The following is a 12,043-nucleotide window of genomic DNA, read 5'->3' on the forward strand; positions in this document are numbered from 1 at the left end:
CACAAGGATTTTGGTGCTATTTTCCCTTTAATAAAAGTGTGTATGAAGAGATTATAAGAGCATCTCCAATGGGAGGTGCTTAAGTTGGTGCTATAATGGAGGTCCCCACCTTAAGCACCTCCCCCTCCAATGCATAGTTCTTACATTGGTGCTAAAATCCTCATTTCCACCAAAATTTCAATTTCTACACTTTTATGTTAAAATGTTTAATTTTTCATTGAAATTAAAATTAAACATTACATTAAAATAAAAATTACATAACTTGAATAATTAAAAAAATACATAATTTAAATAACCAAAAATTTTTACGAAAAATTTAAAATCCTAATATTACAAAATTAAAAATTAGGTGGAAATTTTAAAAAAATTACTAGAATTTTTTTATAAGAAAAAAGAACAAAAATTAAAATAAAATTAAAAAAAATAAAATTAAAACCCCTACCTACCCCACCAACCCCCCCCCCCCCCTCATCCTTTCCCTTTTTTCTTCTTTCTTCCCCACCCGAACCTCCCCCCTTCTCTTTCCCCTATTTCCCTTGCAACTCTCTTTCCCCAATTTCCTCTTCTTCTTTTTTTCTTCATTTTAAGCACGCATGTAATACAGGCCCAGACCTTTCTTCCCCATCGTCCCGAGTTGAAGCAACGTATCAACGTCGCACCGCCGCGACTATCCAACGCGCGGTGTGATGATTTCGCCGGATCGATCCGGGGTGATAACACCCCAATTGGAGATGCTCTAAGATGTCATGAAGTAGGGAGATTTATCCGTCTCATATTTTGGTATCCAATTCTATTTTTAGTAAAAATAGGTGGAATTCTTACTCTACTTTAATTATTTTAACATTAATATAAAATGTGGGACTTTTATTTCACTCACAATGCATCCAACCACTCTATTAAAACTCATATCATTCTCAAATGTATACTAAAAATTAGGACGGAGGTGGTATGTTTGAAATAAGTACATAAAAAACAAGAAGTATTTATATATTTTGTACATCAATGAGCTGACTACAATACATGCCGTTCTTATTATTTAAACAAATAATCTAAATTATATCAGAATAAAATAAAATTCATGAAATTAATGTGAATAAATACGGAATACAATGTGACGACACGACCCCTTATTTCCAGAAAGCCACGGCAGCAGTTGCAAGTAAGACTGCCATCCAGTTGAACCTCCCCATAGAGAATGCTATAGCTGCAAGTATAAAACCAAATAATTATATGGGACATTTCAATTCATTGTTGAAGGGGATGTTTAATATTAACTTGTATAAATTAATTTATTGTTTACTTTAGAATATTTCAAAATAAAATTAAAATTTTGAAATGTATTAAGATCTTTTGATTCATATAGTTTGAAAGGGTAAGTTCGGAGAAATTTTAATAATTAGAATAAAAATACTTAATTAGTATAAATTTTATCTAATTTGAAAAGTATATGTCCCATAAAATAAGTACAAAACAACAAACATTTGTATCTCAGAATTTACGTAAAATCCGTTTCAAATCAATTAAATCCATATTAATGTTTATTCTTTTGGGGGAAACAAGCTTATAGTACATGATAAACGAAGGCTGAAATTTGATCCACCAATTATCACACATTCTTATTTTTAACATTTATGGATGAATATTAAATAGGAATAATTCGAGGTCGAATTTCACAATAAATTAAAGATTAATTAATGCTAAACAACTATATTGTGGTCATCCACAATTGATCTAAATAGAAAATAATTTAATTTATTTAACTTTTTTTTAAAAATAAAATAAGATTTAGTTATTTTATCATATTCTCTATATTGTAGTTAAGTTTTTGCAATTTTTTGGTAATTTTTTTTATTTTTATTAAAAAATAAAAAATGCAAAAAAAAATTATAAAAATAAGTACAATGTAGAGAATATAATAAAATAACTAAATCCTATTTTTATTTAAAAAAAAATAAATTAAGTAAATCAAGATTTTTCTTATTATACTAGTTTTTGGGTGGCCACAATGTGGTGCATAGATTTGTTATAAATTAAATTGCAAATCGCTACAAATCGTTGACTACAATGCAAGCACTGGTTGGGTGAATTAATTGAGGGTTAATTTGAGTTTTGATTAGAACTTAGTACTTTTTTAGATTTATTAGTCATAACTAGAATTTAATTAAGATAGATGCACCAAGCATCCAAATAGATCGAAATGTATCCTTATAATATATTTTCTTAAAAAGTATTTCTGAAAATTTTACTCCCTCCGTCCACAAAGAGTGTGTGGTGGAGTGAAGGGCATGAGTTTTAATAAAAAAGCTGAAATATGTGATTTTAGTGTTAAAATAATAGTATTGGGCTCACCAATTTGTAAAAGTAAATGGTGAGTATTTTGTAAATATTGAGTGTGAATGGACTTTAAAATACTATAAAAGATGTTTCTAAATAAGGAAAACACATAACTTTTATAGATAGATAAAAATAGTAATAAACACAATCTTTGTGGACGGGTGAGTACTAAATTTCTCGTACCTTGGTTATGGTCATCATTTGGATTTGAAGTAGCACTAGCAGCTTTCAGCCCAAGCCTTTCACACGAGTTCGACCCAATAGCACCTAATTAAAACCGTAAGAACATATTTAATTGAGGCGTGCAATCAAATAATTATTGCAGGGAGAACTATTAATTCTTGTTAAATACTATAGTATAGTATTAGAAAAAATAACGCCAATTAGTGACAAAATAATCTTACAATCATTGTAACATGGAAAGGCAGAAACGTTGAGGAGATTGGAGTAGCCAGAATCGCATTGACACGTGTGGGAACGTGTTTCATTTTTCGTGCATGTTCCTTCTCCACAGTAGACCCAATAGCAAGCTAAAGAATGATCACCAATCATGTACGACTATTAGCAATAAAGAGATTTAATAAAATCATTATAATCACACATCTCATATTTTAATTAAATTCAGCTATCAAATAATTCAGGAAAAGAGTAAGCATAGGTGAATTACGATCAAAGACGGATAAGTTGTGGGGTACTGCTGGGAGTGGAGGGGCCGCTGGCATACACGAGTAATCAACGTCGCCTGTACGTATTTAATCAACGGATTAAGGTTTATTCATTGCACATCGAAAATAACAAATATAAATTCTCATAATATTAAAACAATAATTAACAATTAACAATAACATAATATGGTGAACTGAATATTATATTTATACGCGCTAAATACTAACTCCAGTCCAAAAATCCACAATAAATATTTGGCAATGCATGAAACTTATGAACGTTTTTTTTTTCTTAAAAAGAGTTCTACGTTATTAGTATTTATTTTTCTTAAAATAAGTTGTCTTCCATTAAAAGTCTAATAATTCGCTGCCATGTGCTTAACAGAGTTCTATTAAGAATTCAAACGATTATAGCTGATCACATATTATTACATTGGAAAATACATGACCGAATTAAGTTATCTATGCACACTTTTGATATAATAGATACTTGTATCTTATCACTAAATTTATTATTACAAAAATAAAACAGAAAAATATTGTATTATATATAAAATCCTAATTGGGCACGATCCTAATTAACAGTTGTAAATTAAAACTGAACACAGAAGTGAAATTGAGGAAAATTTTGAAATTTCAATAGTTGAAATGAGAGAGAGAGAGAGAGAGTACAGTTGGGAATGATGCAGGGAAGGAATTCTAAGTCGTCTTCATCCTCAAGACGGGTACGCTTCCATCCTTGGTCGCAATTGCACTTGAAGCTGAAAGGAGAGCCTGGAGCTGCCTCGCAACTTCCCTTTCCACATTCCACCTCTTTACATAAATCATCTGCATCCACACCAATATATTTTATATATATCATGCATCTCACAAATATATATATGAATGAATAAAACAGTAACACCAGATTGGATTAATTCGCACCGAAAAAAGGAGCTAGACTAGGAGGAACATGGTTATCTCCTTTTGCTGCCAAAACCAGCGAAATTGCCACAAAAACTCCCAAATATGAGACTGCCATATCTCTAATTAAAGACTTCAAGAGTAGTAGTAGTAGTAGTGGTACAAGTAATTGTTAGTATTGCAGTATATATATATATTCACATACAAGAATGAATGCGTGTGTCAACTTAATTAGAAAAAAAAAAATAAAAAAAAATAGATTGACTCTTTCTCTAGAGAAGCTTCTGCTGCTCCGACTTAATTAAACACGATTCGAATTTCAAACATTACAATCCCTTGGGTCTTTTCTGCGCGTTTAATTTGTGAATGGCGCGCTTCTACAACTTATTAATAGTTGACAGGGTCATTAGATTACCAAAAACTGTTGTTTAGAGAAGTAATTTTAACTTTTCACCCTTGCTTTAATTAATATTTAATTTGATTTAAGCTTCCGTCTTGATAAATATATATTGACTTTGGAAGCGTAGTTGGTGCAAAAAGTCAGATATGGGAAGCTGCCGTTTATTTCCAAGTAGAAGCATCTGAAAAGGAAATACTAAATACATAGTAATTAATACGAATTCATTGAAAGAGAAAAAGATCGAGAAGGTCGGCTTAATTAGATACCGTGGCAAGGAAGACAATGCCAAGACAAGTTAGAATTAATTGTACTTTATTTATTAGTTTTCTCCAAAAAAAAAAATGTGGTCGTCTAAATTTGATCCTATAATTATCTTCTAGATGATCACAATATTATGGCTGGGGTTTCATTTGTGTGTTAGTATATTTAAGACTCATAAAGTTATTAATGATTACTGAGTTTATACAAAGTTTCTAATTATATATTCACAAAAATATAAATATACAATAAATATTATAAATCATATAAATATAAAAATACGTGAGTTTCTAATTATTCACATTCTGTAATTAATTAGTGATTGTTTTTTTTTAATATCAATTAATTAATCAAAATTATTAAGGCCATGGTTCAGTTACTCAAGCTCGTAAAAAATGTATATATTTGTAAGGGAAGGGATCAATGAAGAATGCTAAATGTAGAAGGAAACAACGAAGGCTGAATAACTCAATACATTTACTGAATAAATCACGCGAGCGCATGAACGAAAAATGTACGTGTTTATTCAGTAAAATAACTATTCGTGCGGTCGCGTGATTTATTCGGTAAATTTATTGACTTATTCAGAACGAAATATAGTTACTTCTTCATAGATCCCAACCCTATATTTGTAATCATCTAAACATAATTTAAAAGTAATTTTACTATTCATTCTTGTCATTGTGAACTGATGAATCAGTTCTTAATCCACGAACAAGAATAGCAACTATGTAAAGAACTTAAAGCAATAACACACCAAAGTTTTATGTGATTTGATCCGAATATCTACATCCACGGGAGAGTCAACGCTATAACGTTTATTGAATCAAGAACGACTGCAACAGTAGCTTTTAAATCGCATCAAGAACTCACTCAAATCTCTCATGTATGCAACTCTCTTGTGTTTTTCTGAACTCACTCTATGTTAATTGATACATCAAACTGTATAGAAGAAAATCAATGAATAAAATGAACTTAGAATTAATTAGAAGTTCATATCTTGGTCTTCGATCACCAACGGATCTAACCAAGCATTCGTGCTGAAAAGCTCATGCATGCATTTTGTTATAACTGTAAATGCATGGCTTATTCCCAGCTCCTCCGACTCTCCCTATATAATTGCAAATAAGACCTCTGAATAATCCTTTTTACACCATCAATATTTTAACAAATCTCTACCTTCGGTGTGTAGAAAATAAAACAAAACACCCAGGCCCGGTCCTGATAAAAGGGAGGCCTTGCGCGAAATTATAAAAATGGGCCCCTAATTTATTATCGTACGAAGATACTGAAAAAGATAAAATGACCATTACTTATAAAAAATTGACTTCGCCTAGCATTTTTGTTTGCAAAATCATCAATATCATCGTTTAAATCTATGTTATCTAAAATCTCTTTTTTGATACATAATATTGTCAAACCATTCAATCTCTTTTGGGACATTGACAATCTCAAATACATTTTCAACAATTTTAAGTTTTGGTGACTTTTTTTGGGGAGTTCCAAAATGGTCATACCATGGGAATTTGAAAATTGCAATGTGATTTTTTTTGGGACAATTAAGACGATAATCAAGAAATAAATTGGTATAAAAGAATAATTGTGGTTCCTTATTCATGATTCAATGGTAAGAACAATGAATTGTAGAGACTACCCTCTCCATTCTTATTTGAGAAACTGGCCAACGATTTGGAGAAGATTAAGAGTTTTTTTTTTTTTCAAGAAATATGTTGAAGGAGACGAGATCTTATCTGCTTGGATAGTTAATGATTTAATAGTATTTGACAATAAATTTTGTTGGGTCCAAAATCAATAAACCGACTATTTTTGAGTACACATAAGGCCTATAACTAATGAAATATATTTAAAAATTTGAGCCCTTAAATTTTTGGGGCCCTGGACTGTCGCCCGGCCTCGCTCGCCCAACCTCAGGATTGGCCCTGTCAACACCAATCAACAGCTTCCCCTCCAAATATACCACATTGCAGGGCAAATTTCCATCTCCTCACTGAGAAAAAACATTCACCAACTCCAAGCAGTAATTGAACTTAGCAGCTAGTAAAGATTTAGTGAGCATATCAACAACATTATGCTCAGTATATATGAACCTTAATCACTTTGACAACACCTTTGTCAATTTCATCTCTTACGAAGTGCAACCTCACATCTATGTGTTTAGATCTTTCATGAAACACTTGATGTTTGGCAAAATGTAATGCACTCTGGTTATCATAGTTAATCACAATTGATTGTTGCTCAATCACAAAATCTTTGATAATACCTCTCAATCAAATACTCTTTTTTAAATGCCACAACAGATTGTAGTGAAGACTTCCAGTTTATTGTTGATCCAAATAAGTTGAAAACATATCTTGATTGAGACTTCCTTGTATCAACATTTGCAGCATAATCCGAATCACAAAATCCAACAAGAACATCACCTCAATAGATGTCATCATCTCTGAATAGAATTCCATATCTAGTAGTGCTTTTTAGATACATTAGGATCTACTTCAGAGCATGTCAATGAGCCTTTCCATGATCAAACATATATCTGCTAGCTACACTTATTGCATGAGCCATATCAGGCCTAGTGTGTAATACCCCGTTTCCCTGAGTTAAATTTAGAATTTATTTTCGAAATTTAGAAGTAAGATGATTCACGCCGGATATAAAGAAAATGAATTTATTTTTAATTCCAACAAAAATAAATATGATTTACAAAAACATTTGTAAATTTAGTTATTGAATTTATATGCATTGCATATTTATTTAATTTAGCTATCAAATATTTTCACGAACTATTTATTTAAGCGAACACTGAACGATTATTACAGTTTTCATAGTACAACCCGGAAGACTTTTTATTTTATTCCCACCTACTTCTCTCCCTCACCTAACACACACCCACTACTCTCCACCAACTATGCCCCTTTAATTAAAATATCAAAACACTCATCTACCTATTCAAGCACTACTGAAACCATTTCATGTTAGTATTCCACTCCATCTTTAACAAATTACAACCTTCTCTCTCGTGAGAAAAGCTCAGTTGCAGCACAACAGCCATCCGAATAATTTATCAGGTTTCTACTCCTCCTTGAAACGATTATATTACAGCATTTTCTTTAGAACTTCAGATTTTTCCCAAATTATCAAAACCAGTTTAGCAACATCTCGATATACAGATGAATAGAGATGGAAACGCATACATAGCTATTTTGCTAGCAAATCAAAAACTCATGCTTTGCAAACAACCAAACTTAGAATCACTAAGTATGCAATCTGTATGTGTGTGTATTTCAATAAGAACAACGTACATAAATATTATATATGTTTATGCTTTTAAATAAAAGCTCGGTTGATTTCAAGAACTCGACTTTCACTGTTAAGAAAGAAAGAAATAAGGGAAACTATGATTTTGGTGTGTGTGTCTGGTTGGCTGAACGAGAAGCGGCCGGCGGTAGACGGACTGCTGCTGTCGGTCGGAGTCAGGGAGGCGGAGGCGGTTGCTTGACGCCACTGTTATCCTCCGGTCGGAGTGAGCAGAGGGTAGAGAGAGATGAACTGAGAGCGAGAGGAGGCGACGTCGCCTGATCTCCGGGCGGCGGCAGTCGGAGATTCGAGGAGGGTGCTGGAGATGGCAGCTCGGCTGCTGTCGCCGGAATGATGGGTCGATGGTTCCAGGGAGGCTAGGTCGGCGACTCCGCCGTTGTCCTGTTCAGAGGAAGAGGGAGAAGTAGAGGCGGCCGATTAGGGACCTCGGGGTTGCTGAGGGCTTGAGCGGGAACGACGGCAGACACGGGTTGCTGTCGCCGGGAGTTTTAGAGAGGGAGGCCAGGGCCCGGCGGCTCTGCCGCTGTCGCTCGGCCACGGACGGAGAGAAAAATGAGGGTGCGGCGGCTGTGTGCGGTCGTCACCGTGTGTGTGTGTGTCGAGTCCAGAGGTGAGAACCGAGGGGTGAGTGGCTGTCGCCGTTGCTCCGGCGAGCTCTGGTGGCGGCGGATTTCTGGCGTGAAAAGTGAGAGAGAGAGTGAGATGGATTGAGGAACCGTGAGAGAGAGATTTGAGAGTGAAGGTGGAGTCAGCGTGGGGTGAAGAAGAAGAAAAGAAGGTGTTGGGCTAGGTTTTGAGTTTTGGGCCGAGTTAGTTGGGCTATTGGGCTTCTGTGTGGGCCGGTTTTTAATTTATTTATCAGTAGGGTTTTTAATTTATTTATCACTTGGGCCCTTTTTATTTAAAAAAAAAAATGCTGGGCCTTAATTCAGTTATTTAAAAGATGGGCCCTATTATTGTTTAATTAACTTGGGCTGTGCAGATTTTCATTTAAGGGACTCTACCATTTTATTTAATTAGACTATCATATTAGTTTGATTAATTATTTTAAAGAATTATTTGCATAATAATATTATATTATTATTATGTGCATATTTTAAGTAAATTACTTATTATATGTTAAGCATGACATGAAATTGCATTTATTTTACAATAAAAATATTTAATTGGTTTTAATTATAATTCCAATTATTAAAGAAAGTCGAGTAAGAATATTGTTGGTGTTCTTAACTCAAGAGAAATGTTTTTAATTATTTATTCATTAAATTTTGAAAACCCGGCTAAGTGAATAATAGAATGTTAAGCACTACACCATGACTTAAGTTAGCTTCACGAGACCTATTAAGAATAGAATTTCTTGTAGGCTTTATGAACCAAGGGGATTAGCGCTGCTTTCCCAAGACGAGTTTATGTGATTATGATCTTCAGGCTTTGCCTATCCAGGTGGGCATTACTTTTACTATACGTATATAGAGATCCCCTGCGTGTCGTAGGCCTCTTATACGAATATATGCATGAGATGATTTTAACTGTTAATTTCAGTTTATTATTATGCCCAAATGATAAATGACTCTTATGAAATGAAAATGAAATGTTTATGAAATGAAATGATTGACTGCCAAAAATGTTTATGTTTTTATATGTATCCTATCTGTGTTGGTTCGCCAACTTTAAAGGAAATCCAATTGGGATCCTATGCTAGACAAAGGTCGCTAGCTAGGGTTAACGTGTACACTCATGGAGACCGCGAGTCGCTTGCGACCGGTCTTGGCGTCCGTGGTAAGGAGGCCTCCTTCCCGGCGCGTGATAGAAAGGAACAGATATGGATCATATGAAGGAAAATGATCGGCCGATCGACTTTATGAAAATGAAAGAAATGTTTTAGTAAGCGCAGGTCTTTCAAGAAAACCCCTGTGTGTTACTGTTATGGCAGTTCAATTTATATATATGTTATGCATGAATGTATTTTCGGCTATGCCCACTGAGTATTTTTATACTCAGCCCTGCATGTATTTCTAAATGTGCAGGTTGAGCAGCTGATGGAATGGAATGATGTTGAGCGGGTGTTCCTTTGACATTTCAAGAAATGTAACCTTGAGTATACATCTTCATATGTATATCTCACACGTTTTCCGCTGCAAAACACTTTGATTAGGATAGCTCTATGTTATGAAGTTGTTATACGTGTTATTGGGTAACCCACCTTAATCAGTTCTCATTTATGTGTATGTTTTATAAGTATCCAAATAATCATATATGATCCTAGCATTTTATCTATGAGTGACATTTCCATATACTTTAATGTTAAGTAATTGTCCATTTCCATTTCTTATTGTTCACCCCAAGTCATAACCCCTGTTAACCCGTCATTGGGATAATGGGATGTGACAGAGTGGTATCAGAGCGGTTCGTTCGCTCTGGCCCTAGAAACCTTATTCTAAAGAGTCGAGTTTAGTTTGATTCTTTATACTTACATGGGTTCATATGGCACCACTCAACACTCCATTGCATCGTGCTCAATCAAGGAAAGAAGGTAACTGCAGTTTCAACGTTTTAAAGATGTTAATGTTCTAAAATGCTTCATGAATATGTTTATGTGAAGAGCATGTTATGATGAAATGTTGAATGTTTTGCCTTTCATGGCATATTTTCGCAGTCTATGATGTTATGATCAGATGAATGATAGAAAAGTGACATATGTTTTCCCAGAGAACATAGATTGCTATAAGATGCATGATCACAATTTCAAAAGAACATAGACTACTAGATTAGTAGGATATCTCTACAATCTAGATTCTTAAGGTAATGATTTAGAAGAATGAAAGAGAACTTAGAACGTCTCAGCTCCCTTAAGAAAATGATGGTTCTTTTGAACTACAAAGAGGAATGAAAAGATATGTACGAGGTAAAGGAAGAGCACAGAATGAAAATACGAGACGAATTCAAGGTAAACGTTGCATCAAAGGTTGAACCATAGTCTCTACGTTCGAATGTTCAAGTGCGACGGAACATCGAATCGACTTTTGCTACACGATAGATTTTAAGAATAGTGTGTTTTGCCTGTGTACGTATGTCTGTGTGTATATGTCTTAAGAGAGGTTTGGGGTTTGAGATCAATAGGATAAGGAACCTTAAGATAAGTTTAGTTGTCATGATGAACTTATGCTTTGTTATGTATAGTATGTTCATGGCTCTCCAAGTCCGGGACGATGTTTCCCGTGTGACTGGGAGGTGATGATGTTGGACCTGGCCAGTCCACATGATCCAAATCTCAGTAGACGTCTTTTGGGTTGAAAACCCATGTGTTTCAACTTTCGGTTGAAAAGCCAGATGGGTTCTTACTCGAGGTCATTTTGTTCGACCTAGTAGTTAATCATTTCATACCCTCTGGTCATTCTTTTGATTCTCTTGAACAATTTCTACAACACCTTGCTTTGATGTTGTGTTGAGTTTGAGCCTTGCAACTCGTGAGTTGTCATAATAGATTCCCTTGTTTGATAAGACCAAGAAGTGTTAGTCTACCGATGTAGTATACTACCCAAATTATGGCTTCGTATAATTGTGTCTCATTGTAATTAGTTGAGATTATTAGTCTTTGTCCTATAAATGATATCGACCACTCATTATGATAGAAATTTAGAGTTCAAGCTAAGACCGTAATATAGTGTTCGAGTACGAGGACTTAAGTTAATTGGTCTATGATAGTTTTAAGATAGATTCATAAGAAAGTGTTATGCATGTGATAGGTAACAAGAAATGGGTTGATGACCATTTTGGTCTTTGGAAAATAGGATACTCCGTAGATGAGCCCTAGGAATGAGGTAGGAGTAATGAACCGCCGCAAAAGGACGAGGGAACTTATTCTCAAGTAAATCTCGTGTATATAAATTGGAATTAGGAATCCAATTGATATGAGGAGAGACCCGAATCTATTCTAGATCGGAAAGTTAAAGTACTAAGGAATAAGTCGATACCTTTAGTAATAGTTCTTTGGAAGCACCATGATCAAGAAGAGGCGACGTGAGAACTCGAGTTTAGCATGAAGGAGAAATACCCAGAATTATTTCCTGTGGTACAAATTTCGGAACGAAATTTCTTTTAAGGGGGATAGTATATCATACCCCGACTTTTAATCCTTGATTAAGGG

General features: G+C 34.3%; 1 protein-coding gene across 2 annotated transcripts; it reads right to left on the reverse strand.

Moving 5' to 3' along the window:
* Positions 1-949: 949 nt before the first annotated feature.
* Positions 950-4,375, reverse strand: LOC131014371 (uncharacterized). Of its 2 annotated transcripts, XM_057942330.1 has the most exons (6): positions 3,924-4,375; positions 3,672-3,827; positions 3,002-3,076; positions 2,739-2,864; positions 2,518-2,601; positions 950-1,204 (listed from the first exon to the last, which is right to left on the reverse strand). In XM_057942330.1, exons 1-6 carry the CDS (start codon positions 4,018-4,020, stop codon positions 1,128-1,130), a joined length of 615 nt encoding a protein of 204 aa, XP_057798313.1. In that variant the 5' UTR covers positions 4,021-4,375; the 3' UTR covers positions 950-1,127. The 2 variants fall into 2 exon arrangements, with proteins under 2 accessions (XP_057798313.1, XP_057798312.1); XM_057942329.1 differs by having other exon boundaries at positions 950-2,601; positions 3,924-4,153.
* Positions 4,376-12,043: the final 7,668 nt, after the last annotated feature.

This window comes from Salvia miltiorrhiza, chromosome 3, assembly GCF_028751815.1.
Source record: "Salvia miltiorrhiza cultivar Shanhuang (shh) chromosome 3, IMPLAD_Smil_shh, whole genome shotgun sequence".
Classification (NCBI taxonomy): domain Eukaryota; kingdom Viridiplantae; phylum Streptophyta; class Magnoliopsida; order Lamiales; family Lamiaceae; genus Salvia; species Salvia miltiorrhiza.

Bases quoted from the DNA above. Each gene is read 5' to 3' on its own strand.
- LOC131014371 (XM_057942329.1), bottom strand. From the start codon at position 4,020: ATGGCAGTCTCATATTTGGGAGTTTTTGTGGCAATTTCGCTGGTTTTG. The intron at 3,828-3,923 runs GTGCGAATTAAT...GTGTGGATGCAG, and splicing joins TAGTCTAGCTCCTTTTTTCG to ATGATTTATGTAAAGAGGTG. The intron at 3,077-3,671 runs GTACTCTCTCTC...AAATACGTACAG, and splicing joins TCCCTGCATCATTCCCAACT to GCGACGTTGATTACTCGTGT.